At 59.4% G+C, this 27,914-nt stretch overlaps 2 protein-coding genes across 2 annotated transcripts; both read left to right on the top strand.

Moving 5' to 3' along the window:
• Nucleotides 1–4,377: 4,377 nt before the first annotated feature.
• On the top strand, nucleotides 4,378–6,715 carry GZMM (granzyme M). Its single transcript, XM_065873885.1, has 4 exons — nucleotides 4,378–4,529; nucleotides 5,549–5,684; nucleotides 5,866–6,129; nucleotides 6,563–6,715. The coding sequence occupies exons 1-4, from the start codon at nucleotides 4,435–4,437 to the stop codon at nucleotides 6,713–6,715; spliced, it is 648 nt and encodes a 215-aa protein (XP_065729957.1). The 5' UTR covers nucleotides 4,378–4,434.
• Nucleotides 6,716–16,414: 9,699 nt separating this feature from the next.
• BSG (basigin (Ok blood group)) lies at nucleotides 16,415–23,115 on the top strand. Its single transcript, XM_065873921.1, has 6 exons — nucleotides 16,415–16,577; nucleotides 21,187–21,343; nucleotides 21,806–21,888; nucleotides 22,002–22,415; nucleotides 22,935–22,959; nucleotides 23,047–23,115. The coding sequence occupies exons 1-6, from the start codon at nucleotides 16,514–16,516 to the stop codon at nucleotides 23,108–23,110; spliced, it is 807 nt and encodes a 268-aa protein (XP_065729993.1). The 5' UTR covers nucleotides 16,415–16,513; the 3' UTR covers nucleotides 23,111–23,115.
• Nucleotides 23,116–27,914: the final 4,799 nt, after the last annotated feature.

Below are 27,914 nucleotides of genomic sequence, written 5' to 3'. Positions count from 1 at the left end.
GCCTCATTCTCAGGTGGACGCCTCTCGCCTTGGGCCCACCCACACCCAGGGTGACATCTTTCCAAGTCCAGCAGAGAGTGAGGGCCGTCTGAAAAGCTCCAGAAGAAATGCGGGCCACAGTCTTCACTGAGCTGCTTTAGGGCTTAGGGTGGTCCTCTACCCTGAACCAAACCCTGTGGCCAGGGGGTATGGGGTGTGCTCTGATTGGCTGGTTGGGGTCACGTGGTGTCGGGGAGCAGCAAGGAGAGGGGTGGACTGAAGGAGGGAGGACCTAGCTGAGCCTGGCTAGGACCCTCGGATTTGCAGGAGCCCCCCAGGTACTCATAACACACGAGTGTTCATAGCATCTTTCTTCAAATTTGCCAAAATCTGGAAGACCCCAGATGTCCATGGACAGATGATGGATAAACACAATGTGGTCCAGGGAATTCCCTGGCGGTCCAGTGGTTAGGACACTGAGCTTTCACTGCTGAGGGTCCCGCAAGCCCCATGGCATGGCCAAAAGAAAAACAAAAAACAAAAAAACTAAACAGCATGGTCCACCCAGACAGTGGAATATTACTGAGCCTTAAAAAGGCAGGAGATTCTGACACCTACTACCACAGGGATGAACCTTGAGGACATGACGCTCAGTGAGAGAAGCCAGACACAGAAGGACACACAGTGTGTGGTTCCACTCACAGAGGGTTCCTGGGGGAGTCAGATCCACAGAGACAGGAAGCAGACGGTGGGGGCCAGGGGCTGGGGGAGGGGTGGGGAGTCAGTGTTTCATGGGGACAGAGTTTCAGTTTGGGAAGATGAGAAAGTTCTAGAGATGATGATGGGATGGCTGCACGACAATGTGAAGGTGCTTAGTGCCGCTGAGCTGTGCGCTTAAAAATGGTTAAAATGGTGAATTACGGTGTGTGTATCTTGCCACAATAAGACGACAGGGCAAGGAGATAATCCCACTGAAACCACAAAACACCATGTGTGAGATGGGAGCTTGAACACGATGGGACAGTAGATGCTAATGAAGGTTTCTCCGTCAGTTTTTCAGGTGTGATCATGGTGACGGGGTTTTGTCTTCAGAGAGTCTGTATCTTTTAGAGGCACTTCAGGGTGAGGTGGAACCAGCCAGAGCTGTGAATGTCACCTCCCCCACAGGAAGGGTGGGTGTGGGTGGCGCTGGGGGCCCGGGGCCAGCATCATGGAGGCCCCGCGATCCCCGATGCTGCTGCTGCTGCTGGCGGTCCTGGGAGCCCTGTGGGCAGGTGAGCGCGGTGGGGAAACTGAGGCCCAGAGCTGTGGCACCTGGGTTCTGGGGGTGGGAGACAGGGCACGGGGCATCAGAACAGAGACTGGAAACAACTACCCCGTCCTCAGAAGGGACCCCACTGAAGACATGTTGGCTGCCCCAAAAGCACAAGGCGGCTTTCCTTGAAACAGCCTTGAAAATAGATGGTGGGTTAAGGAAAGGGCAAAAGGCCGAGGATGCCTGCCGTCCTGGGGGTTTCTTTTCTGACAGTTACGTGAGAATCCATCCCCTTTTGCTGGAATATTTCTGGAAGGAGGCTCCAGAGCTGGGAGGCACGGAGGGAGGGAAGGAGTTTCACTTTCCCCCAACAGTTTTGTGCGGGGCACGTGGATGACCTAGTGAGAAGATAATATAAATTTTTTTAAATGGGAGGGATGTGGGACTTCCCTGGCAGTCCAATGGCTCGGACTTGGTGCTGTCACTGCCGGGGCCTGGGTTCAATGCCTGGTGGGGGAACTAAGATCCCACAAGCCTTAAGGCGTGGGGGCGAAAAGAAAATGGGGGGCAAAAAAAAATGGGGGGGGCATAAATCAGGAGTTTGGGATTAACAGATAGACAGTACTATATATAAAAGAGATGAACAACAAGGTCCCACTGTTTAGCACAGGGAACTGTATCCAATATCTTATAATAACCTAAAATCGGAAAAGAAACTGAAAAAGAATATATATCTACAACTGAATGACTTTGCTGTACACCTGAAACTAACACAACATTGTAAATCAACTATAGTTCAATTTTTTTAAAAAGCGAGACCCAAAAAAAGCATTTAAAAAAAAAAAAAGTGTGGGGCCTCCCTGGTGGCGCCGTGGTTGAGAGTCCGCCTGCCGATGCAGGGGACACGGGTTCGTGCCCCGGTCCGGGAAGATCCCACATGCCGCGGAGCAGCTGGGCCCGTGAGCCATGGCCGCTGAGCCTGCGCGTCCGGAGCCTGTGCTCTGTGACGGGAGAGGCCACACAGTGAGAGGCCCATGTACCGCAAAAAAAAAAAAAAAGAAAAAAAAAAAAGTGTGAAGAGGGCTGCTAAGGGCACATGATCCCTTCCTGAGGAGATCATCTCACAGCTCAGTGCAGTGGAGGCTCGGAAAGTTTAGCAGGTGGATTGAGGGTCTGTGAGTTTTATCTACAGTAGCTGTTAGGACTTCTAAGTGAAGCCTGAGGGCGAGGCGAAGCCTTGGGGCAGAGGAGAGGCCCCATCAGGACAGATATTTTACATTCTTTTCCTTTTGACTTAATTCTGCTTTTACAGACAAGTCGAGGGGATCGTGCAGGTAACTTCCATCTTCTCTTCCCTAAATTCCTCAGTCGTAAACATTTGGCTTTAGTTGCTTTATCATCCCCTCTTCCACTCGCATCCCGACCCTGGGTGTGTGTGTAAAATATAAATAGGTATGTTTATCATTCTTTTTCTGAGCCCTTTGAGAGTGGGCTGCAGACGTGCTGCCCCTCACCCCTAAGCGCTCCAGTGAGTTTTCTGAGAACAAAGACAGCCCCTTATGTGACTGGTAGATTCTCAGCATCCTTCCTATCCGCTCACCTACAGACACCTTATTCCAACTGTCACCACGGGGTCCTCTGTGGGTCACTGCGTCGTCCTGCTGTCCTCAGTCCCTGCACTCTGGAAGCGTCTCTATGTCCCCCCGGGGTCCTCTGGCCACGGTGGGCCTGTCAGCTGCGTCCCCAGACTGGGCTCCGGTGGTGCAGTTTCCACAGGACCCACGGAGGGGGTGCTGTGTTCGCCCTGTCCTGGTGGATCCGTTTGACCGCTTGGAGAAGCTGAGGTTGGCCGGGCTTCTCCAAAGTGAAATCAAGCATTTCCCCTTGTAGTTGTCTTGAGGGGAGACTTTGGGACTCTGAGGGTAGAGCGTACTCCTCACACCTCACCCTCGAGCTGGATTCACAGGATGTGGGGCAGATGCAGGCTGTTTGCCCCCCAGCAGCACGCAGGAGGCAGGGTGTGCTAGTATGTTTATACACAACTCCAGCTTGCGGGGGCAGGAGACCACAGCCCAGAGAGTGAGGCAGCCTAGCTTGGGTTGCCCAGCAGGGAGTGACGGAGCTGGAATTCGAGCCCCGGCTGCCTGACTTCCCAAATCATGAATGCGCGGCTAGAACCGGCACCTGGAGGCGTGAAATGGAAGGACAGCCAGCCGTGGTGGGCATCCCACTCTTCTGGCCTGGCTGGATGACAATAGTTCTGTGATCAGTTGGTGACCCAGCAGGGTAGGAACCCAACCATCCACCCCTATCCTTTCTCCCTCCCTTCTTTCCTTCCTTCGTTCTATCCATCCATCATCCATCACCCATCATCCATCCATCATCCATCTATCCATCCACTCATGCTTCCTTCCTTATTTGCTGACCATATATTGTATTAGACCTGTTGTAAACAAGACTGGCACAGAGCCTGTCCTTGCATCACTCATAGGCTAGTGGGAATAGACAGGCAATGAGCAAGTGTGTGGGATACAACACCAGGGTGGGGTGAGTGCTTGGAAGAGAACAGAGCTGAGTAAGAGGAAGAGGTCTCTGAGGAGAAGACTTTTGAGCCGAGACCAGTGAGACAGCCAGACTTCGGAACGTCTGGGGGAAATGCACTCCAGGCTTCCAGAACAGTACATGCAAAGGCCCTGAGATGGGAACAAGGGCAGTGCCCTGGAGGAACAGCAGGGAGACCCAAGTGCTGGAGTGGGTGAGGGCGAGTGTGAAGGAAGCAGGGTCAGCTGATGTGTGTCTCGTGGGTCATGAGGAGTTTAGATGTTTAAAGCATGATGGGGAATCCCAGGAAGATTTTGAGTTGATTCACATCAGAGCACCTTTTTATCCTTTTAACTCATGATTGGTTTTAGAACAATTTTTATAGCAGCTTTATTGAGATGTCATTCACATACTGTACAATTCGCCCATTTAAAGGATACAATTCAGAGAATTTCAGCGCATTCAGAGCTGTGCAACCAACCCCATCGTCTAATTCCAGAACATTCCATCCAGGGCTGCAGAGCTGGAGTTGCAGGGTCATGGCAGGGGTGGGGCACCCAGCCCTAACCTGGCTTTTTCTCTCCCCATCCCCAGGAGGCAACACGTTTGAGACCCACATCATTGGGGGCCGAGAGGCTGCCCCCAACTCACACCCATACATGGTTTCGCTGCAGAAATCCGGCTCCCACCTGTGTGGGGGGGTCCTCGTGCACCGGCAGTGGGTGTTGACAGCTGCCCACTGCCTGACCCATCCGTGAGTGACCCTGCCCTGCCCCACCCCCATCCCCCCAGCTGTCCCCAAATCTATCCTGTCATCCCCACTCTCACCTGAGAGATTTAAGCCAATTGTAGCATTGTCGGGGGGGGTCCCCTTGCCCTCTGCAGCGATTGCTGAGGCGTGCGTATGTGACACTGACCTTAGGTGTGTGTATGTGACATTAGGCCGTGAGGATTCCTGGGGATGGTTTATCTGCTACAACAAAGCACCTTCCAAGTGGACAGAGTCAGGCCCCTTGTGACACCCAGGAGTATATCTCCCACCTGTGGCCATGTGGACAGAGCTGGTCTATGAGGGTGGCAGGGCCAACACAGAGAGGAACCTGGGTCCCTGATGCCATTGTGAAGCCACCAAATCAACCCATCCCAGAGCTGCCCTACCTCTGGTCTGGCCAGTAACAAAGACCACAGATCAAACTGGGTGAAATAACCAAAAGGGACCTGTTGGTTCATGTAACTGAAAACGCTAAGAGGAGGCAGCCTTCAGGCATGGCTTGATCCAGGTGCTCCCATGAGGCGCTCAGAAGCTTGCCTGTGTCTCAACTCTGCTGTCTTGCCCCTTGGCCACATTATCAGGCAGGCCCTCTCCCATGGTGGCAAGGATGGGCCCCCTTAAGTCCCGTAAAAAGAGCTTCTTCCTCTCTAGTTTGGGCAAGTTTACGAGGATAGGTCCCGATGGGCCCAGCTAGGTCACTGCCAGCCTCTGAACAAATCACTGATGTTGAGGCATAACAGAAGCGCTGTCTGGAGCCCCAGGCTGGTGGTGGGGGCAGGGAGGGTCAACATTTTTAAGACGCACACAGCACGAGCCCCTGGCCGGGCCGAGTCTGGGGAGGGGTGGGAGCAGGGAAGGCTTACTGGAGGAGGTGGGGAGAAGAACGGACTGAGCAGTAGCAGGGGAAGGACCCCAGAGAGAGGCTGGGTGAGGGGGTGCGGGACACCGAGTGCCCCTGAGGCTGCAGGGCTGCCGCCCACACCCTGATCTTGTGCCCCCAGGACACAGCTGCTGAGGCTGGTGCTGGGGCTCCACGTGCTCGGAGACCCTGGCCTTACCTGCCATATCAGGCAGGTGGTCCTGCACCCCGAATACAAGCCAGCCCCCCATCTGGAGAATGACCTCGCGCTGCTTAAGGTGCTGCCAGTGGGAGAAATGGTGGTTCCAGGTCCCCTCCCTCAGTGTGGTGTTCCCCTCCCCCAGGGTCCCCTCCCCACTGTCCCTCCCCCAGGATCCCCTCCCTCATCGCCCCTCCCCCAGTGTTCCCCTCCCCCAAGGTCCCCTCCTGCACTCACCTGCCCCTTTCTGTTCCCTGTAGCTGGATGGGAAGGTGAAACCCAGCAAGACCATCAAGCCCCTGGCCTTGCCGCGAGGACGTCAGGCAGTGGCCGCAGGAGCGCGGTGCAGCGTGGCCGGCTGGGGTGTGACCCACCAGGGTGGGCAGCTGACCAGGGCGCTGCAGGAGCTGGATATGCGTGTGCTGGACGCCAGGATGTGCAACAACAGTCGGTTTTGGAACGGTGACATCAGCCCCCGCATGATCTGCCTGGCAGCCTACTCCAAGAACCAGGCCCCCTGCAAGGTGAGGGCGCTGGGGTGGGGGGCGCCTCATCGGCCAGCAGCTGGGCACCCAGGCAAGCCCCAACTCTCCCCAGGCCCTGCTCCCTCCATTCCCTGGGGGTCCTGAAGGTTGGCACGAGCGTGAGCCCATTTCTCAAGTGCAGAAACTGAGGCACAGAGAGGTTGCCCATGGTCACATAGCCAGCAGCAGAGCTGGGGTTTGAACTCCAGCACCCAGGAAGATCAGGGCATAGATAGAGCACGTGCAAAGGCCCTGGGGTGGGAAGAAGGAGCAAAGAGAGTTAAAAGGAAAGGAAGGGAGGAGGGAATGAAGGAGGTCGGGGGACGGAGGGTGCAGGGAGAGGGGGGCAGGGGTCTCTGCCCTGGAATCAGCCTCCCGCCCCCCACCTCCCGCAGTGGGCAGCAAGGTGACCAGTGCTCTGTTGCCTCGGCAGGGGGACTCGGGAGGACCCGTGACATGCAGCAGAGGCCAAGTGGCTGGAATCCTGTCCTTCAGCTTTAAGGTCTGCACCAACATCTTCAAACCCCCCGTGGCCACCGCCGTGGCCCCCTATACATCCTGGATCAAGAAGGTCATCGGCCACTAGCGGCCCACTTCCCTAACCCGACCCTCCAGAGGTGGCCCGACTCCCCTTCTGTGTGCCAGCAGGATTGCAGGGAGGGGCGGCCGGGGGCCTGCATGTGTCAGGGGACCAATAAACTCTAATAAGGAAATGGCATGAGCCGGCCTGGATTCTGCCTCATGCGGGGGTGGGGGGGCAGGGGGAATGAGAGTTCCCCATTTACAAAACAGAGGTTGCAGGTTTGAGGCTTCCCAGGCGGCCCAGCAGCTGGCGAGGGCCCCAAGGGCGCCTGGCAGGGGGCAGCGCTGGCCACTGGGTTCCGAAGCCAGATTCCCTCTGGCAGGGGGTGGGCTGGGCACTGGGGAGCCAGAGGGAGACACGGAGAAAGCAGCCAGGGATCTTCTTCCCCCTCTCTTTTTTATTTTGGTACCGCCTTTATTGAGATATAATTCACACGCCATACAATTCACCCTTTTGAAAAGTGTGTAATGCAGTGGTTTTCGGTACATTACCAGGGTTGTGCCACCAGCCCCTCTGTCCAGTTCCAGAACATTCCATCACCCCCAAAGCAACGCCAGCCCCTCCCCCAGCCCCTGACAACCAGGAATCCACCCTCTGTGTCTGTGGATCTGTCTGTTCTGGATGCTTCCCGTCAATGGAATCACACCCTGTGTGTCCACGTCTGGCTTCTCTCACAGGGCACCGTGTTCTCAAGGTCTGTCCACGTTGTAGCGAGTGTCGGGGCTACCGAGTGACGTTCCTGGGTGTGGAGGGACATGTGTGTGTATCTGCTCACCTGTCCGTGGACACCTGGGCTGTTTCCACCCTGGCTGCTGTGGCCATGGGCGCACAGGCGCGTGTGTGGACGTGTGTTTTCAGTTCTCCCGGGCCTGCGCCGATGAGGGAGGGCTTGCTGGGCCACGTGGTGACTTTCTGTTGCACGGTTTGTGGAACTGCTGTTTTCCAGCAGAGTCTTTCGCTTTTACTCTGAAAACCTCAAACACACAGCCACGTTGAAATAACCGCACACTGAACACCTAGGTGCCCACCGTGCAGGTTCTGCCAAGAGCAGGTGATGTACCTGCTTCTTGGTCCACTGTCCGTCCGTCCGTCCATCTGGCTTTGTTGCATCTCACAGCAGACAGACACTGCCCTGTGGGGACACGGCCGGGATTGCAGGGCTTATTTAGTGCCCTGTCTCTCCCTCCTAACGCGGCGGAACGCACAGATCTCACTCAAGGATTTGCTGCTCCGACAGCAAGGACAGATGTGAACAACACAAGCCCTGCAACGTTCACATCCCTGACCCCAGAAGATCGCTCAGCCCCTCACAGGCTTGTCTTGAATGGAGCTTTTGCATAGTGACTACAGCACGTGGGCGAGAAGTTAAAAGGACAAAACCCGCCAAGGGAAAAAGGTGCCCCACGTCATCCATCGATAACCTTTTTCCCAGGAAGTGACTGCCTCTGGTGCCTTCCGTCCTCATCTGAGGGTTTTCTAAGCAGGAAAGGCCACTGCTCAGGCAGCCAGCCTGGCACTGCCTCAGCCCAGGCCAGGGAGCAGCTCCCGGCCCCCACCTGCCACCCGTAACCGCTTGTCTGGGCTATGGGCCCAGAAGTGGAGTTTGCCCGTCAGAAGGCAAGGGCTTTTCCCCTTTGGTGATGGCAGCAGAATTTCTTGTCTTCTGAGCACAGACTGAGTTCCAGGCCTCCTGCAAAGTGTTAAGATGCTTTAGGAAACCCTTGCCATCTTTATTCCAGAGCCAGAGAGAAGGAAGGATGAAAAGGAGGAGGAGGACGGAGACCACCCACCTTCTCTCTCTCTCTCTTTTTTCTTTTCCAAACTGCTAAAGCTTCTTTATCTTTTTTTTTTTAATAGACTTTATTTTTTTAGAAGAGTTTTTTTTTTTTTTTTTTTTTTTGCAGTACGCGGGCCTCTCACTGTTGTGGCCTCTCCCGTTGCGGAGCACAGGCTCCGGACGCGCAGGCTCAGCGGCCACGGCTCACGGGCCCAGCCGCTTCGCGGCATGTGGGATCCTCCCGGACCGGGGCACGAACCCACGTCCCCTGCATCGGCAGGTGAACTCAACCACTGTGCCACAGGGGAAGCCCTATTTTTAGTTTTTTAAGGAACCTCCATACTGTTCTCCATAGTGGCTGCACCAATTTACATTCCCACCAGCAGTGCAAGAGGGTTCCTTTCTCTCCACACCCTCTCCAGCATTTACTATTTATAGACTTTTTGATGATGGCCATTCTGACCGGTGTGAGGTGATACCTCATTGTAGTTTTGATTTGCATTTCCCTAATAATTAGCAACGTTGAGCATCTTTTCATGTGCTTCTTGGCCATCTGTATGTCTTCTTTGGAGACATGTCTATTTAGATCTTCTGCCCATTGCCACATGAGCTGATTGTATATTTTGGAGATTAATCCCTTGTGGGTCGCTTCGTTTGCACATATTTTCTCCCACTCTGTGGGCTGTCTTTTCGTTTTTTTGATGGTTTCCTTTGCTGTGCAAAAGCTCTTACGTTTAATCGGGTCCCATTTGTTTGTTCTAGCAAGTTAATCAAACCCGAGGAGATGGGTGGCAGGAACCCCAATAGCTGGTCAGTCAGAAGCTCAGGGGACATGGTGGACTTGGGATGGATGTGTGGGGTGGGGGCAGACATGTGGGGCTGGCCTGTAACCTGGGGGTCTGACCAACTCTGGGCAGAGAGGGTCAGAACTGAGTTAAATCTTCAGGATGGCATCCTCTGGGCATTGGAGGACTGCTGGGTGCTTGACAAACACCCCAGGCAAACACCCCTGTGTAACCAGCGCCTAGGTCGACAGACAGAGCAGGAGCTCCACAAGCCTCCTCCCCAGCAAGGTTTCCGCCTCTGGGTTCCCATCCCCGAGATGGGTCCTGCCTGCCTGTGCGTCCCCGAGGATATCGCTCTGTGCCCGGGTCCTTCCCTCAAGTGTGACAGTCCTCCCGCCTGGCCACCCACACCATTCCCGTGGAGTGTTCCATCGAGCACCCCGCTCACATTTCCACGCTCCTCTAGACCCGGGGGTCTCACCTGGGGCAATTCTGTCCCAGGGACACGGGGGCCACAACTGGGGATGTCTGTGGTCCCTAGGACTTGGGGGCTCCAGCGTTGAGAACATGGGGCCGGGGAAGCCGCTCCACACCCCACGGTGCCCAGGATGCCCCACAGACGGTGAGCCCCCCATGGCAGCAGGCGGGGTTGGGGAGCCCCGATGGAGGGACCTAAGCTTGTCTCTGAAGGTCTGGGGCCTCACGAAGCGAGCGCCACACTCACCGCAATCCCAGCAAAGGGAGAGGGCTGAGCACGTGACCCCACCGGACGCACCCCAGCCGTTCCTGTGTGCATCTTCCAGCCTGCAGAAAAGCTGAAGACCCTGCAGAGAGCGGCGGTATGCCCCGCCTCCAGAGCTGGCAGGTTGGCACTTTGCACACATTCCCTGCCTGTTCTGGACGTTTCCCATCAACGGAGTCACACCCTGTGTGTCCTTCTGTGTCTGGCTTCTCTCACTGAGCATCGTGTTCTCAAGGTCCGTCCACGTGGTGGCGAGTGTCAGCGCTTCTCTCCTTTTCAGGCTGAGTGACGTTCCCACGTGTGGAGAGACCACATGTCGAGGGACACATGGGCGGTCCCGGAGCCCTTGGCTGCTGGGGGCGCACAGCTGCCCTCTGGCCTCCGCCTTCCCGCAGTTCAGCTGCGGAAGGATTTCGGCATCACACCTCCAGCAGGGCCACCGGACGCTGCAGTTTTCAGGGATCTGTGCCATCCCCCAGTAAGTCCCTGATTGGGACGGCGGCGGGGACCTGGGATGGCTCCAGCTGGACGGAGATCAGTGGAGGCCTGGCGGTGTTTGGAGGCCTGAGGCCCTGGAGGGGGAAGCTTATCTGCGTCCACAGCTGTCACCTCCCCCGCCCAGCTGAGCCCCACCCCACGCCCAGGTGAGCAGGACCCTGAGAGCCTTAAAGGGACAGAGTGAGGCACTGACAGCAGGACATGCTGGGGGAACTCGGGGCACCAGGGCACCGCCACAGGGGGTCAAAGGGCACGACCGAGTGTCAGGGCTGGGCGGGGGCTCTGGTCTCTGCCGGTTTCAGCCGGCCGGCTGGGGGTTGGGGGATGGTGGGAGAGGGACCCTGCAGGGAATGCGTTTCCCAAAACCAACCCTACACCTGGCCGCTCAGAGCAACTGTGTTGTGTCCTGGAATAAGGGCCAGGAGAGCAACAGGACAGCTCAATTCAGTGTCCCCAGGGCCTGGAAAAAACTTTCCATAAGGGCTGAGGTTGGGGCGTTCAGGGAGACTGGACCGCAAGGAAGATCCAACATTAACTTACAGGGAGACCTCAGACAGGTCTTCGGATCCCAGCCTTCGTGTCGCGTCTTAGCTTGAAGGCGGTGGTGTCCTCACATGCAAGTGGTTCTGGAAAATGTGAGAGGGAAACGCAGAGACAGAGATGGAGAGACAGAGAGAGAGGGACAGAGACAGAGAGAGACAGAGACAGAGACAGAAGAAGGGGTTGGGGCACAAACATGGCCAAGGCCCCTGGCCGAGAATCCAGGTGCAGGGGGCTGCTGTCCCCAGGGTGCCTCTGTAGGTTGGAGGACTTCTCAAAATAAACTGTTGAGACACAAAGAACCCTCCCCTTGTTCCACCAGGAAAAAGACATCAGCAACAGGGTGAGGAGACCTTGAAACGCCAAGACACCTTAAAGCTCAACCCCCACGAGGCCCAGGGAGGGTTTCCGTTGACAGCAGCGCCCCAGGAGTTCAGGACACTGTGCGGGGAAAGAATCTCTTGAATTCTCTGCCATCTCAGCGGGGGAGGCTGAGGAGAGGCTGGATCATCTCTCACTTTCAGATGCTTTGTTTTGTTTTGTTTTGTCCCGTTTTTACCTATCGGACTTGTTCGCTAGGAAAGATCACCAGCCCCTGGCCACGTTCATCTGGGGGAACCGCCTGTCACTTTTCCAGGGAGAGCAGTAGTTAAGAAGGAGAAGCCAAAGGAGGTCAGAGGGCAGCTGCTTCTGTAAATCCCTTCCGGGCACGTCTGCCCTTGAAGCAGGAGCTGGATGGGCGGGTGAGTCCCGGGGCCCCCCCTCGCCGCCTGCAGGGAGCCTCCCTGGCTCCCAGCTTGGCGTCTGCCCTGACCACCCTACCACCACCGGCCACGTCAGTCAACCCCAGCGCTAAAGGAACCAACCACCCGACCCTCTGTACCATCTCCTGGGGCCGCTGTAGCAGAGCACCACAAGCTAGGCTACTTACATAGCAGAAATTATGTTCTCACTGTTCTGAAGGCCACAAGTCTGAGACGGGGTGTCGGCAGGGCTGTGCTCACTCCGTGGGGGGGGGGGGGGGGGTCCTTCCCGCCCCTCCCAGCTCCTGGTGTGGCCCACAGTCCTTGGTGTCCTGGGCCTGTGGTCTCATCACCCCATCCTCTGTCTCCGATTTTTAATTTTATTTTTATTTTTTAAAGTTTTTTTTTGACGTGGACCATTTTTAAAGTCTTTATTGAATTTGTGACAATATTGCTTCTGTTTTATGTTTTGGTTTTTTGGCCTGGAGGCATGTGGGATCTTAGTGCCCCGACCAGGGATCAAACCCACACCCCCTGCTTTGGAAGGCGGAGTCTCTACCACTGTACCACCGGGGAAGTCCCTGTGTCTGTCTCTTATAAGGTCATTGGATTCAGGGCCATCCTCATCCAGGATGAGCTCACGTCAAGACCCTTAATTTACTTACATCTGCAAAGACGTTTTTTCCAAATAAGGAAGGCCCCATTCTCAGGTCTGGAAGCAACCACGGCACCATCCTGTCCCCCCAGTTCCACGCCTTCCCTGCCCAGGACCCTTTCCCCACAGCCCCGGACCTGTCTACAACACACGGAAGATAGAAGACTAAGATCCTCCCTCGCTCGGATCCCTCCCAGGTCTCCTCAGCATAAAATCCACACCCTCACCACCAGTCACCACCTGGGGAAGGGCTGGATTTCAAACTCCACCCTTTCAGAAAAATGCACTGAAAACCTTAAGCTGGGGACTTCCCTGGTGGCACAGTGGTTAAGAATCCGCCTGCCAATGCAGGGCACACAGGTTTGAGCCAGCACCCTGGTCCGGGAAGATCCCACATGCCACGGAGCAAGTAAGCCAGTGAGCCACAACCACTGAGCCTGCGCTCTGGAGCCCGCGAGCCACAACTACTGAAGGCCGTGCTCTGCAACAAAGAGAAGCCACCACAGTGAGAAGCCCGCGCACCACAAGGAAGAGTAGCCCTTGCTCGCCACAACTAGAGAAAGCCAGCAGGCAGCAACAAAGACCCAACACAGCCACAAATAAATAAATAAATAAAATTTTTAAAAAACAGAAACCTTAAGTTGGAACATTTTAGCAATGCACAGATGGGTGTGACAGAGAATAAAACCCTCATGTTTTCTCTCCCCTTATCTTTGCGTTCAAAACGTTTCATAGGAAGAAGTAGAAAGCAAAGCACACAGCCAGAGATGGGACAGTGGCCGGTGTCCTGAGTATGAGGCCCGGAGAAAGGACGGCTCGGGGGCAGCCAGGGCCAGGTGGGAAGGGCCTGTCGGAGACCCGGGAAGGCGTGCCTGGTGACGGGCACAGCCAGGCAAAGGCTCGGGGCAGGGACGGTGCCAGCAAGGCTGGAGCCAAGCGCGGGGGAGGTGAGGGCGCTGAGGCCCCAGCGGGGAGTTCGGCTCTTCCTTCGTCCTGCCTGGCTAGAGCCAGCGGTGGCCTGTCTGTGCCAACAGCAGAGCCGGGAAGCGCTTTCCTTGCTCTTCTGTTTGTGGATCTCTGGACCGCTCCCAGGGCGCCCGCAGGCCTCAGAGGGGGAGACCCAGGGAGGATCCTGGCTCTCCCACGGCCAATTAGGGGCGCCCGCAAGCCCAGGCCTTGCCGGCTGTGCGTGTCCCTGCCCGCACGCACAGCCGGCAAGCAGCACGGGGTGCACGCAAGGACAGAGAGTTGGGGGGGGGGCGGAGAGTTAAGGCTGCTTTCGACAGGCGGGGTCAGGGTTGCCCCGTGGAACAGAGGGCTGCAGGACAACCAGTGACATCTGAATTTCAGACAGACAACAGATCGTTTTTAGTGTAAGTATATAGCAGATAGTGTGTGGGATATATTATACTAAATAATGAGTGCCTTTTGCAAATCTGAAATTCAAATGTAACTGGGTGTCATGTGTTTTTACTTGCTGAATCTGGCCACCCTTGCCTGGGCTCGTCCTGAAAGGCCTCTTCTTGGAAGCAGAAGGGGACGTGGGACCCTCCTGACCCGCCTGGGGCCAGGACCCAGCTGAGGAGGGAGGCGGCAGGGAGGCACCACTGTGTTCTGGCAGCCCCACGATTTCCCACGAGTCCCGCCCTCAGCCCAGCTCTGGGCCAACGGGGGCACGGAGATCCGCCCAAGCCCAGAGGTGCTTTGAGGCCAGCTGCCCGCTTGCCCCCCTCCTCCCGCGCGTCCCTCTCGAGCCCGCTCCCTGCAGCCTTGCTGAGCCTGCAGGAGGAGAGGCCTCTGTCCTGGCCCCTCTGCCACACCCTTCTAGCCTTTTCCTCCAGGATCCCCGGCCTCGCAGAGAGGGCTCTGCCGGCTCTGCCCAGGCTCCTCCTCCAGCTGCCTCCCCCTGCCCCTGACAAGCTGCTCCTGGACTCACAGTTCAGCCCTCCAGGGGCTGCTGCCCCTCCTCATACACGTGTCACCTCCAAGAGGCCACCTGGCCCCTCATCTAAAGCGGTGCCTCCTGATCGACATCACCCCGTCTTTTAATTGAGATGATTCACATCCCACACAATTCACCCATGAAAGCGTTAACAGTTCTGGTACATTCACAGAGTTCAGCACTCAGCATGACGATCAGTTTTAGAACATTTCATCACCCTAGAAAGCAACCCCATCGCCATGAGCCGTCCCCCCCTCCCCCTCCCCAGTCCCGACAACCACGAGCCCACTGTCTGTCCCTGCGCATCTACCAGTTCTGGACGTTTCCCACCAGTGGAATCACACACCGTGCGTCCTTCTGTGTCTGGCTTCTCTCACTGAGCATCGTGTTCTCAGGGTCCAGCCACGTGGTAGCAAGGTCAGGGCTTCACCCCTTTTCCTGGCTGAGTGACGTTCCCGTGCGTGGAGGGACCACATTTTCCTTATTCATTCACCCATCGATGGGCATTTGGGCTGTTCCACTTTTTGGCTGTTGTGCTGCTGTGAACATTGCAGTGGAAGTTTCTGTATGGACGTGAGTTTTCAGTTCTCTGCGGCACACACCTAGGACTGGCATTGCTGGGTCAGGTGGTCACTCCGTTTAACCTTTTGAGGAGCGGCTGCACCGTTTCACCTCCTCACCAGCCCTGCCCAGGGTTCCACTTCCTCATCTTGTTATTTTCTGCCCTTCTGATGAGGGCCATCGTGGTGGGTGTGAAATGGTGTCTCACTGTGGTTTCTGCCTGTCTTCCCCTGAGCACCTTCTCATGTGCTAATGTTATTTGCATGTCTTCTTTGGAGAAATGTGTTTTCAGATCCTTTGTCCATTTTTTAATTGGGTTATTTGTCCTTTTTAAGAGTTGAGTTAAGGGACTTCCCTGGTATTCCAGTGGTTAAGACTCTACGCTCCCAATGCAGGGGGGCCGGGTTCCATCCCTGGTCAGGGAACTAGATCCCTCATGCCACAACTAAGAGCACACATGCGACAATGAAGATCCAGCAAGCCGCAATAAAAAAAAAAAAGATCCTGCACGCCGCAACGAAGACCTCATGCGCAGCAACGAAGATCCCCATGCTGGAGCCAAATAAATAATTTTTTTTTAACTTGAGTTATAAAAAAAGTTGAGTTGTAAGTGGTCTTTATACATTCTAGAGACAAGTCCCTTATCAGATACATGATTTACCAGTATTTTCTCCCATTCCTTGGGTTGTCTTATCACTTTCTTCTCTGAAGCACAAAAGTTTTTAATTTTGATGAATTCCAATTTATCTGAATTTTTGTTGCTTTTGGTGACATATGTAAGATACCATTGCCTAATCCAAGGTCACAAAGACTGCATACCCTGGTTTTGCTTGAAAGTATTTTGTCATTTTTAGAAGTATTTGTTGTAAAACACGGGGACCTCAGCGTAGGTGTTCCAGCCAAATACAGGACGGCCAGTTACATTTGAATCAGGTAAATGGTGATACTTTCCTTGCAAAACTGTGTTCAAACACTGCACGGGACACTTACACTAAGAAATTACTCATTCTCTGCCTGAAACTCAAACTTAACTGCTGTCCAGCTATTTTTATTTGCTAAATCTGGCAGCCTCACCCCAGGGGACACATCCCACCTGTTCACGGGGATCCCCATCGCCTCCCTCGATTCTTTTTTTTTCTCCCTCGATTCTTTTTAAATTTTTTGCACTATGGCAAACTACACATAAGTTGAGAAATTTACACTCTGAGCGTAAAGTTAAGGTCTTAACTCAAACTAGGAAGGACAGCTGGCCCCCGCCGGGTCTCGCAGGCCCCGCCCCGTTTCCTAGCAACGTAGCCTCGCCCCTGGCCGCAGCGCGCGGCCCACCCGGGTTCTCACGTGGCGCCGCCCATTCAGCTTCCGTAGCGCGAGTCAGCCGGGTCCGCGCGTGCGTACATGCGTCCGCGCGCGTGCGCAGGTGGTGGCCGACTCACCGTGCGCCCCCCCCACCAGCGACGCCGCCTGCGTGCGCGCGCCCGGCGGCTGTCCGGTTCTTATAGTGCCGCGGGCGGCGGTTGCGCGGGGACGGCGGGACGGCGGGACGGCGGGACGGTGGGACATGGCGGCTGGGCGGCTCGTGCTGGGGCTCGTGCTGCTGAGCGCTCAGGGCGGCTTCGGGGCAGGTAAGGACCTTGGGGTGGGGGCGCGAAGCCTGCTGGTGGTCTGGCCTGGCTGGGGGCGGCCCGCCCTCTGCTCCAGGGGAGACCCCAGCCCGGGCGAGAGGGAGGAGAGCCCGGCCGGTGGAGGGAGGCCCAGCCCGGGGGATGGTGGGGAGGGAGACTCCGAGCTGAAGCCGACCTGTGCGAGGCAGCTTAGGAGGGACTTTCCTGCTCGGAATGCTTGGGCGGGGGCCGCAGGGGAGCCCCCGGGCGCCCAGGCCCTGGCTGTCATCCGGGAGGTGGGCTCTTGTCCTCACGGGGGCGCAGGCACCCAGGCACGTGACGGCCCCTGAGCCGGGTCGGCTTTCCGGCCGGAGGGATTGTCCTTCTTCCCGGGATTTAGGTCCCGTGTCTCGCTCTGGCTCTGCACTTGTCCCTGGAGTCGCCCGAACACTTAAACCCTTGTGGGGAGGCATACACTCTTCTTCCTTCGTGTTTGTCTGATTTCGGGGCCCAGAAGAAGGTGGAGGCTGGTCCACCCTCCTGTTTTTACAGGGCTGGAAACAGAGGCCCCGGCCGGGAGGGGAGGTGTTCTAAGGTCACCGTGAGCCCCCCCGGCTCAGAGCAGGAACTGTGGGGGGACTATTTTTACAGACTCTCAAACGGAGCTCCTCACGGGAGGGGCAGCCTGTTGGGTGGGCAGACGTGGTTCAGAGAATGCTCACAGCAAAATGGGTTAAGGCGTGCTTTTCTGGGAGAAAGCAGAGCAGCCTCTCTTTTGCCTGAAAGAGATTTTTTTTCCTGTACGGAGCACGACTTCCCGTTTGGTTCTGGGTTAACGATTTATAGTGACCAGCGTGTAGAGAACAAAGTGCAGACCTTGGGGGCAGGAGCAGGTGGGCTCTGAGGGGGGTGGCAGCTGCCCTAGGGCGTGGGAGGGGCTGCCCCTTAGAGAAGCTTCACCGGCTTACTGCTGACCTACTTTTAGATCTCAGTTCGCCTCTTTCTTTTGCCTCATAATCAAAACGGCTATTTATTGACCGCCCTCTGGACAGGGCCCCTGGCAGGCGAGGTGAGTGCCTGGCAGCGTGAGCCCTTTAGACGCAGCCCTCGCCAGCCAGCGGGGAAGGATGGCCCCCGGTGTTCTGCTGGGGGCACAGCTCCGATCCATCACCCTTGTCTGTGGGGTTGCTCTTACACACTCACACCATGTGGGTGTGTGCAGTGGGCGGTCCTGGTTTATTTACGCTGAGTCTGAATCCCCCTGGGGCTGTATCTGTGCCTGTCCTCCCTTTTTCACTTTGCACCTTTCCCAGGGACTCTGGGAAAGACCTGAAAGTCTGGGTCACGTGTCCTTTTTCTGCCTGGGGTGAGTGAGTTCGCCTTTCCTGGCCAGGTCAGCTCTCCAGAAACCTGCCTCGGGCAACTCTGCTGGAGCAGGTGTCTTCGTGGTGGTGGTGGTGGGGGGGGGGGCCATCGCCTGAGGCCCCAGGATGATCTTCCTCCTGGGAGAGCCCTGCTCTCCAGGCTACGCAGGGCCCTGTGGTCCTGGCGGGGCTGGTGGGCAGGCATGGGCTTGCTAGCTGGTTCCCTCTCTGAGCCTCGGGTGAGGGGCCGGAGCCCCCGGCCCGCAGGATTAGAGGGGTGAGCAGTCCGGGGCTGGCCTCCCAGAGGTGGTGTCTCCTGGCCACCGCCTCGTCCTGAGAGCTCCCCCCAGGATGTGTACCCGAGGCCTGCCTGGCCCTGCGCCCTGCCCAGCCCGGCTGCCGAGTGGACACAGAGGAGGGGTGGCTGTTTTTAGATGAAGGTGACTTTACTTGAGAACATGGGTTGCAGTCACGTGGTCGGGAAGGAGGGTCAGGCACTGGGGTTCCCAGGGCTCTGGGAGGGCCTGCCTGTGCACGGCCGGGGCCCCTGTGAGTTCTTGGGGTGCTGCCCCGGGCCTCCTGGGCACTGGGCGTGGCTGGGGGTTCTGGAGGGTGGGCTTTTCACCCTTTTTCCATCACCGCCCCCTGAGGAGCATTTTGAGGCCTTCTTTCTAATGGCCCTGTCCCAGTGACCTGTCAGTGTCACAGATGTTACGTCCCCTGTGGCAGCAGTCTCTGTTGTCCCCTGGGGGCCACAACCCGGCGGCACCCCACTTGGAGTGATCCGGCCTGTTGAGGATGGGTGACCGGCATGTGGCAGGTCGCTGGGGCGGACGGGCTGGCTCCCTTGCTGCGTGTGTCCCTCTGGCCAGGACAAGGGTGTCGGCCTGCGGGGCCTCAGGCAGGGAGGGCTCTCCTGGGCGAGGCTGGCCAGCCCGTTGGCCTCTGCGGACACCTGGGATGGGTGGAGTTGGGGCCCACCTCTGCCCCTCTCTGAGGGCTGAGGCACCCTGCCCTGCTGCCACCTGGAGGAGTCCTGCGGGCACTCCTCTCTCCTCCAGGAGGCAGGGTGGGGCCTGGGTAAGACCTGCCTGAGCACCCCTGTCCGAGGCTCTAGGGTGCAGAGGCAGGCCCTGTCTGGGCAAAGCGCTGCCTCTGGCCTCACTTTCTGCCCTGACTCACCTCCCAGCTCTGTACGGAGCTGCTGGTTCTGCAGTCTTGGGAAATCTTGACGGAGAAATGCGGGTTTCCGGAGGCCTTTGGTGAAAGTGACGCAGAGGTCCATCCTCACGCCCCTGTCTGCCTGTAACCGCCTGGCCTGAGGCCTGAGTGGCCAGTGGGCGGACGTGAAGGTCCGTCTGTCCCCGGGGCCTTGTGGCCAGCCAGGTGTGCTCTCCTACACGGCCGGTACGCACACGTGTGCCGCGTATGCCTCTACACCTACGTGTCCGTGCACACGTGCGGGCACTGCCGCGGCTGTGCCCCCAGGAGCGGGGAGCACCTGGAGCTGCAGAGGGGCCTCCTTTGCTTCAGTCCCTGCTGGCCCAGACTTCTGAGACGTCCTGTCCCCTTTTAAAGGAAGAGCCAGCAGGTGGCCAGAGGCGGGGCGGTGAGGACTGGCGGCTCAGGAAGAGGCCCCGCCGGGCCCTGCACGTGTTCTGTGCACGGGCTGGCCTTGGGTCCTGCCTCTTGCACCCGAAGGAGGCTGGCGTCCTCCAGACCCGAATGCAGCCGGGGCGCAGGGGCCTGCGTGTGGCCAGCCCACCCAGGACCTGACACACAGGCCCAGGCGGGATCTCAGACGCCCAAGGAGATGTGCGCTCTGCCCGCAGTCGTTCCAGAAAGCTGCCCAGCTGTAAAGTCTGTCCTGGGATGTGAGCTTTACTTTTCTTAGCGGCTGAGGAGTCCGTGAGGACGGGGGAGCCCGGTTTGGGTCATTGGGCGTCAGCCGGAGGGCTCCTGCCGCCCGGTCCAGCCGGGGGTCGTGACCTGCGATCGTCCTGCTCGGCTTCACGTGCTCAGTCTGTGCTCACACGGTTGTGCCGTCGGAAGTCACCGTGTGACCCCAGTGAGGGAGCGGGGGTCCGGGGTGGCGGCCTGCCCGGTGGGTGCTGGGGCCCCGCAGCCTGGCTGCGTCCCTACTGGCTGAACCGTTCCAGTGCAGTCCTGGATTCTGCTTTCACCTGATCTTATGCCAGAGGCCTCTGGGCCCAAGTCCTGTGGGCGTGGCCTTCTCCAAGGGTCGCCTCGGGTGCGTGGGTGTGGGTGATGGTTCTGGAGAAACAGGCGCTTCCTGGTAGACGCCACTGTGCCTTGGACGCGACTTTATAAAGTCCCCGCTGTCCCCAAGGACAGCTGCCCCGGGATCCTGGGTGGTTTGACAGGAGTATCCCCAGGACACCTGCTCCCAGCCCTGGGATAGGGCTCTGGTGTGGACATTCCCTGAAGATCGGCACCTGGAGGTGCGGCCTGACCCCCAGCAAAGGGGTCCTCATTCTGGTCTGCCGTCCCGGCCCCCTCCCTGAACGCCCAGAGGTCGGGTCTCCTGCCCCTGGTCCCTGGAGAGGAGCCCTCCCCAGCTCAAGCCCAGTCTCCCAGCTCCAGAACTGTCAGCGTGCTTCTCACTGTCTGGTTCTAACTGGCTTCACATTTTGGTTCCTCAAGAGAAGGTCGTAATGAATGGGGAGGCTTGCCTGGTTGTAAATTGAGAGGGAGGGCTGCTGGGAGTCGCCCCAGCGTCCCCGGCAGGAGGACAGCCTGTCATTTGTATGGAGGTTTGTGGCACATGCGGCCTTCTGAGAAGCAGGCACCTCCAGGACGGGGCCGCTGCAGCCCCCTGGCCCCCGTGGCCTGAGCACACCTGTCCCACCCACCCCGGTGGCCTTCCCTTGGTTGTGGGAGAGAGGGGGAACATGCAAGACTACCCAGAGCGGGGGTGGTGACCTGGGCGGTGATGGACTTCAACTTTCCCAAAAGGCCTTTCGGGGCTGTGGGGCTGGACCCAGCAGTCGCTGCCCTGGTCCTTGTTCTGGGGCCGGGGTGGGCGCTGCTGCTGTTCCCACGCCCAAGGCCCAGCCAGTTAGGACAATTCCTGGCAGAATCCTGCCGCAGACCCCGAGGGGAGGGCCTTCCAGGAGCCCCATGCGGTTCTGCGCTCGGGGTGCCAGCCCTGGCTTCTCTCCCTCTGGGGAGCTGGGGTTGGGAGAAGTGGCAGGCTCCTTGGGTTCTCCCCTGACACTGTTCTCTTCTCTTCTCTGGCTGCCCAGGGAGCACGATCTGGACTTCCGTAGATGATGATGGCTCCAGAACCCGCCTCACGTGCGCCTTGAATCACAGCGCCACCGAGATCGTGGGCCACCGCTGGGTGAAGGGGGGCAAGGTGCTGAAGGAGGACGCGCTGCCCGGCCTGAGGACGGAGTACGAGTGAGTGAGGCTGCCCCAGCAGCAAAAGGCGGGGCCTGCCTGGTCTCCAGGGGCCTCTGGTCAGCGAGTACGGAATTTGTAGTCGCTGGGCTGGCTCTGGACAGAAGTTGGGAACGGGCTCAGACGGGGATTTGGAGACAGCTGAGGCCCAGGATGCAGGGAGGGTCCAGTGGCTGCCAGACTTGACCACCTCCAAGACCCATCCCTCCTTCCGGCGCGTTGGGGACCCCGGTCCCTGGCTCGCTGGGTTCTGAGCACCGCCGGGGCCACTGCGGAGCCTTGTCTCGGGGGAGGAGCGGCTCTGGAAGCCCAGGGCTCCTGGATGTGGGTGTGGGGTAAGCTGCCTGCCGCCCCTGCACCTCCTGGTCCCTCCTCCCCGGGGAGGCACCCTCCCGCCCCCGCCCGGCAGGGTTTGGACAGAAGCTTCTCGGCTCACACCCCGCTCACGGCCTCTTCCTGCAGCGTGGACTCGGACGACCCCTCGGGCCAGTACTCCTGCATCTTCCTTCCAGAACATGCGGGCCGCACCGACCTGGAAGTGAAGGGTGGGCTCCTGGGGGCCCCGGGCCTGAGGGGCTGGGGTGGAGGGGGGCAGGGCGGCTCCATCTCCGGCCCCGCTGCCCCAGGGTCAGGCTCCAGCCCGCCCTCCTCCCGGCAGGGCCCCCCAGCGTCAAGGCGGTGAAGAAGTCGGAGCATGCCACCGAGGGGGAGACCGTGGTGCTGGCCTGCAAGTCGGACTCCTTCCCGCCCGTCGCAGACTGGCAGTGGTCCAAGATGACCGACTCTGGGGACCAGGCCATCACTAACAGCTCCCAGCACAAGTTCTTCGTGGTCTCCTCGGAGACCAGGACGGAGCTGCATATCCCAGACCTGGACCTGAGCTCAGACCCCGGCAAGTATGTGTGCAACGGCACCAGCTCGGAGGGCTCTGGCCAGGCGGTCATCACGCTGCGCGTGCGTAACCGCTTCGCTGCCCTCTGGCCCTTCCTGGGCATCGTGGCCGAGGTGCTTGTGCTGGTCACCATCATCTTCATCTACGAGAAGCGGCGGAAGCCGGACGAGGTCCTAGATGGTGAGCCGGCCCCACATGCCCTCTGCTCCCCTCCTGGTGGGGGGACCCCTGGGGCCGGGGGTTAGCCCCCTTGGCCACCGTGTCCCGGGGCCTCCCTGGGGCACCTGCCCCCTTCCAGCCCTTACGGCCTCACCTGCCCCGCTTTCCTCACTGGGCTGCCAGCAGGCGTCCTCTGCGGTCAGTGCTCCTCCATGGGCTTGGTCTCCGCCTGTGGAGACTGCTTTGGGCCCAGGGCTGCGGCACCAAGTGAACCCCTGGCCTTGTGTGATGGGGCCACTGGGGTGCCCGCCTATGGGCGGGGCTGGGGGCCAGACAGGGCCCCTAGGTGCCTCTCACACTGAGACCCTAGACAGCTCACGTGAGGGTGCGTGTCTTGGGGCGGGCTGGCCCCCCACATGGCAGTCGGGGAGGCTGAGGGCGGCGCCCCGCGGGATGGGGCCACCCCGTGCATGGCCTGGTGTGCAGACCGCCGCTGACAGCCCGTCCTCCTCTCTTGCATGTGGCCGTGCACCTGCACAGATGAGGACGCCGGCTCTGCTCCACTGTAAGTCCCTGCCTCGCTGGGGGTGGGCGGGTCACTGGGCAGAGCTGGGAGGCGTGAGGGGCAGCTGTCTGGTCCTCCTGTCACCAGGAAGAGCAGCGGGCACCACGTGAACGACAAAGACAAGAACGTTCGCCAGAGGAACTCCAGCTGAGAGGTATGGGGGGGGAGGGCGGGGCTCCTGCTCCCGAGGCTGGTCCAAGCGCCCCGCCCCTCTCCCCCCCACCCCCAGGATGAGTCCGTAGGCGCCCATCCCAGCGTTTGCACAACCCCGCGCCCTTTCCTCTTACGGAAACCCACCTGACAAAAGCAAACCATGTCGTGCATTCAAATCACACGTTTTCTCACCTTTTTAAAGAAAAACTAAACTAGGGTTTTCTGTGTGTAGAATTCTGTCCCTTAGGGCTTTGCTTTTCTTTTTTAACCATCTCATGAGCCCCCCAGGGGAGTCGTGAGGTTTGTGTGAGGCCCCTGCCACCCCCACCACCCACCCCCTCGCGTCCCCTGGGCTGTTGGTCTCCTGGTCTGGGTGTGGAGGACAGACGGCCCTTGTTCTGAGGCTCCCGCCCCAGGTCCACCTCCTGAGACTGCTCCGCTGTGTGGGGCCGGAGCCAAGTCCCTGCCCTTTGCAGAAGATCCAGGCGGAGCCGCGGTGCCAAGCATCCTGCTGTGAGAAGCCAGTGCTATCGGGTCACTGCAGGTCTGAGCACTGTGGCCGCCCTGAGGGCGTCGCCCTCACCGCTGCCCCAGTCCGCATACCCAGGAAGAGGGCGTCTGCTGCTCTTCTCAGAGCAGGAGCCGCTGTGATGGGCCTCTCTCCCCACCCCACCTTCCTACTCCCCAATAAAGTCTGACCCCTCATACTCTCCCAGCTCCTGTCTGCGCCGAGCCTGGGTCTCACCAAGAAAGGTCGTGGGGGGTTCAGCCGGTGAGGCGTAACGAGGTTAGGGTGCACGGGGGCTGGGTGACGGGTAAAGCCGGGAGTGGTGTACGGACCACTGCGACAGAAGTGGTCTGGCTCTCCAGTTCTTCTAAGCCTGCTTCTGCCCTTCAAAGGGTATCTGGACAAAACCAGGGCATCCTTTCCGCGGACCCCCAGGTCGGGATGGGCGGCCATCAGCCACTGCCGCCAGGCACCCGGCTGTCCTGGTCAGAACGCTCCCGGGGCCTGAGGGGGCCTGAGGGGCAGGTGAGCAGCTGGGGCCTCGCTCTGGAGCTGGGAGTCTGTCCCGAGGCACATCATCTGGGGTGGGGGCGCGGCTGCCCCTCTTGGGACCCTAGCTGGGGGTGGGAGGCAGCCCAGAGAACCCCAGGAGCAGCTCTGCACCAGCCCCCGCGGGGAGAAGGGGGTTGCCTGCTTACCCAGCCTGCATCCCAGTAGCTGGGCCGAATGGGGGAGCGTAGGTGGGGTTGAAGCCGGGTGGGGGTGGGGGTGGGGGTGGAGCAGGAAGTCCTAGGAGGTGGGGCGGAGCCCTGGGACTCTAGTAAGTACCACCTAGGCCTCCCGCTGGGCACACCTGGGGAAACAGTGCCAGAGGGGAAAAGGCTTGTCCAGGGTGACCCTTTTCCCACACCCAGGGGCTGTGGTCACCCCACGTCCCCCTCTGGAGCCCTGCAAGACCTGCAGGTCTGGGTGAGGGTCTCAAGCCACCTGCTGGTCGGGGGAGGCAGGGGTCTCAGAGTGTTGGGCCAGCTCTTCCTAAATCTCCAGAGAAGCCAGAAATCTGGGCTCACGTGTGAAGTCTGCATTTTTCAATGTTGGCAAAAACAAATCCCAACATTCCAAAGCCTCAAAAATTGACAGACTTCAGACTTGGCCCACTGGCCACCGGCTCGAGGCCCAGTGGGTTCTGAGGGGGGACGGAGAGGGCCTCTTCCCTGCAAATCCCACAGCCCCGGGACGGGCTGGGGGCTGGGGAGGGGTGGGGGTGGGGTGGACCAGGCTGCCCCCTGTCTGCTGACCAGGTGTGTCACGAGTCACCCGCAGGTCTGGTTTCCCTGAGCGCCCACGGGGAGAGTAGGGGTTCCTTTACGGGGACCTTGCACCGCACAACCTGGAGGAGGTGCCTCCCAGTTCACAGGAACTGAGGCCGCTGGTCCCCGAAGCCTTGGGGCTGGGGCTAGGGGCTGCGGCTGGCCAGCCATTCCCTCCAGCCACCACCAGAGGGCACCGGGGCCCAGGAAGTCAGGGGAGCCCCTGTCTACAGAGGTCTTGGGATACCCTGCCTGTCCTTCGTGCCCCCTAGCTGGACACGCTGGGCGCTCGGTCCTGGGCACCCATCTAAACTTCTCTGGTCCAAAGGACGTACGTACATCCCTGCTTGTTCACCGCGCCATGTGGTTGTCACTGACAGTGTACGTGGGTCCGGGGGTTTTGCCAGCACAGAAGGTGACAACGAGGCTGGTTCCTCTCCGGGGACGCTGCTGAGGCTGGGGCCTGATGTTGGAGGGCACGCGAGGGTGTCCCCACCCGCACCCCAGCTGGGGCTCCGCCCCCTTCCTGCTGCACCCCTGGCGCCCGCACACTTGCGGAACGACTGCTGGTTTCTTTGTCTAGACAGAAAGTGCGGGATTGTCCGCAGGCAGCGCCTTGGGGGACAGGAGGGGGTGGCATGTGGTGTGGAGAGGGGACCAGGCCCCCAGCGAGGGACGCTGCTCACATGTGCTTTTAGGAGAAGCCCGACCAGCACACAGGGCTGCTGGGCAGACGGCTCTGCGTGTTTCCCTCCCCGAGCATTTGATGAGCGCTGGCAAGTCTTCGGCCCCCTGTGCCCCTGGGGGCTGTCCTTGGATGCAGCCGCTGGAGCTGCCTCAGTTTCCCCAGGGGCGGGACAGGAAGTCACCGGATCCAGTGATATCATCTTTGGCAAACACCTGGAGGCTCAGGACCCGGGGTCTGTCTCGGGGTCCCAGTCGCTGAGGCAGAGGGGCAGGGCTGGGCGTGCCTTCCTTCTGGGGCACAGGCTGCCCACCCCTTCCCTGGGCCCACCGCCCTCCAGACTGGGAGCCCTTCGAGGATGGGGATGGGGCCTGCACCGGAGGCATCGGGGTGGGGGGCGCCTCCCAAGCCCCAGCCTCGTTCCTCCCCCACTCTGGGGCCCTGACGAAGAGCATCTCTGTTGTACACCCGGGGCACCCCAAGGTCCCATGGTGGCTGGCAGCAAGAGACGAATTTAGGGGTCTCGCCTGGCAGCAGGGGGCAGAGGTGAGGAGGAATGGGCCAGAGGTGTGAGGGTCCCAGGGGGAGTGAGGTCCACAGGGAAAGGAAATCCCAGGTCCGCCGAGGACCCCACCCTCATCGCACAGATGCCAGGGAACTCAGGCCTGGGTGAGGGGCTCCCTATGTAAGGTCACTCTCCAGTCGGGGGCTGGACACCGGGGTGCTGCCTGGTACAATGGCGCTCGTGCGGGCAGCCCAGGCTGGGAGATGTCATCCCCCTTCCGAAGTCAGCGGCACATGTGGGCACTCGGGCCCGCCACACAAGGCTGAGGGGACAGTCAGTATTGCTCGAGTCTGGCGGTGGTGAGTTTTCCAGGCAGTCCTCGGAACTTAAGCTCTGAGACCCGTCCCTGGCCCGGGGCCTGCCAAGACCCTGGCCTGGCTTTGTCTCCCTGGTCTCTTAACTATTTTGCTCTCGAGGGCCTCCAAACTGTGGGCTCCAGGGCTTTGGACCTGGACCCGCCCCAGCTGAGCAGGAAACACGGGCCATGTGTTGAGGTGCTGAGAGGCTGGGGAGGGGAGCTGCGGGCGGGACAGCAGGGCAAAGGCCTCGGGCCCAGGCCAGCTGGGCCTGCTGGAAGCCCCTGTGCCCAGAGCCCAGCGCTGGGGAGGAAGAGGTGGGGCAAACTGGGTGGGGAGGGACTGGGGCTTCCTTCCATGGGAAGTGGGAGTCCAGCAGCTTTGGGTAACAGACCACCACTCACTGTGAACTGACTTGGGCTTTTATTCCTGTTTGCCCAGGCTTGTCCCCAGCCCACCCCACCCCCACCACCTCTGGGTCTTCATCTCCTACACCCTCCACCCGCCAGGTCCTCAGTATCCCTTCTCCTCACACCAACCAGGCACCGTCCTGCCTGAGGACCTTTGCACAGGCCACGACACCTGCCGGCCGCTCTGGGCTCCATCCTCCCCTCAGGTCCTGGCTCTGACACCACCCACTCTGCGAGGCTTCAGACATCCCCCCAACACTTCATCCCCTGTCCTGGCTCAGGTTGAGCTCACCCCCTTCTAACGGACACTACAATGTCTGCTAAACATCACATGTGCTCTGTTGACTGTCACCCCACCAGGGTGGGGGCGGCCTGAGAGGTTCACTTCTGAATCCCAGCCCCCATCAGCTGCTTCGTAAGTATTTAGTGAATGAATGAATGAATGCTAAGAATGCTCTGGCCCAGGGCAAGTGGTGAGACGGGGTGGGAGGGACAGAGGCTGGTGGCAGCCTGGCCCAGAGTGGAGCCCGTGTGTTGGGGAGGAGTCTTCAGGAGAGGGGCTGGGACCCTCTCCTCCTCTGTGACTTGAAGGTCCAGGCCAGGTCCCTGGGGGAGGGATGCCATTCTGCCTTTCCAGGCCCGATGGGTCCTTGGGCTGGGCTGCGGTCCACCTCCTCCCCGCTGTCAGCCGAGAGCCCTGGGGCTCTGGCGGCCTGCCTGGACTGACATCTTCCCAGGGCGAGCATGAAAGATCCCCCTTCAGCTGGAACACACAGCTGCCTGGGCGGGCCACAGCCTGGCACTGCCGACTCTGCTGCTTGCCCAGTCTCTCTCTCTCTCTCTCTCTCTCTCTCTCTCTCAGACTCAGGGCAGACGGCGGCCCAGCCTGTCCACCCATCTGGCTGTGAGTCTGGCAGGGTCTGACTGGAGACACAGCAGAGGTGGCCGCTGGAAGGCCCCCCAGGGCTCAGGACAGCCTGCAGGGGGACAGGAGATGGCCCGGCTCAGCCCACCCATTGTTCAGATGG

The sequence above is a fragment of the Phocoena phocoena genome, chromosome 3 (assembly GCF_963924675.1).
Source record: "Phocoena phocoena chromosome 3, mPhoPho1.1, whole genome shotgun sequence".
Classification (NCBI taxonomy): domain Eukaryota; kingdom Metazoa; phylum Chordata; class Mammalia; order Artiodactyla; family Phocoenidae; genus Phocoena; species Phocoena phocoena.
Note: the sequence above shows the minus strand (reverse complement) of the source record. Positions and strands in the feature narration are given on the sequence as shown.

Bases quoted from the DNA above. Each gene is read 5' to 3' on its own strand.
- GZMM (XM_065873885.1), top strand. From the start codon at position 4,435: ATGGTTTCGCTGCAGAAATCCGGCTCCCACCTGTGTGGGGGGGTCCTC. The intron at 5,685-5,865 runs GTGCTGCCAGTG...TGTTCCCTGTAG, and splicing joins ATGACCTCGCGCTGCTTAAG to CTGGATGGGAAGGTGAAACC. The intron at 6,130-6,562 runs GTGAGGGCGCTG...TTGCCTCGGCAG, and splicing joins AGAACCAGGCCCCCTGCAAG to GGGGACTCGGGAGGACCCGT.
- BSG (XM_065873921.1), top strand. From the start codon at position 16,514: ATGGCGGCTGGGCGGCTCGTGCTGGGGCTCGTGCTGCTGAGCGCTCAG. The intron at 22,416-22,934 runs GTGAGCCGGCCC...GCACCTGCACAG, and splicing joins GCCGGACGAGGTCCTAGATG to ATGAGGACGCCGGCTCTGCT. The intron at 22,960-23,046 runs GTAAGTCCCTGC...TCCTGTCACCAG, and splicing joins GACGCCGGCTCTGCTCCACT to GAAGAGCAGCGGGCACCACG.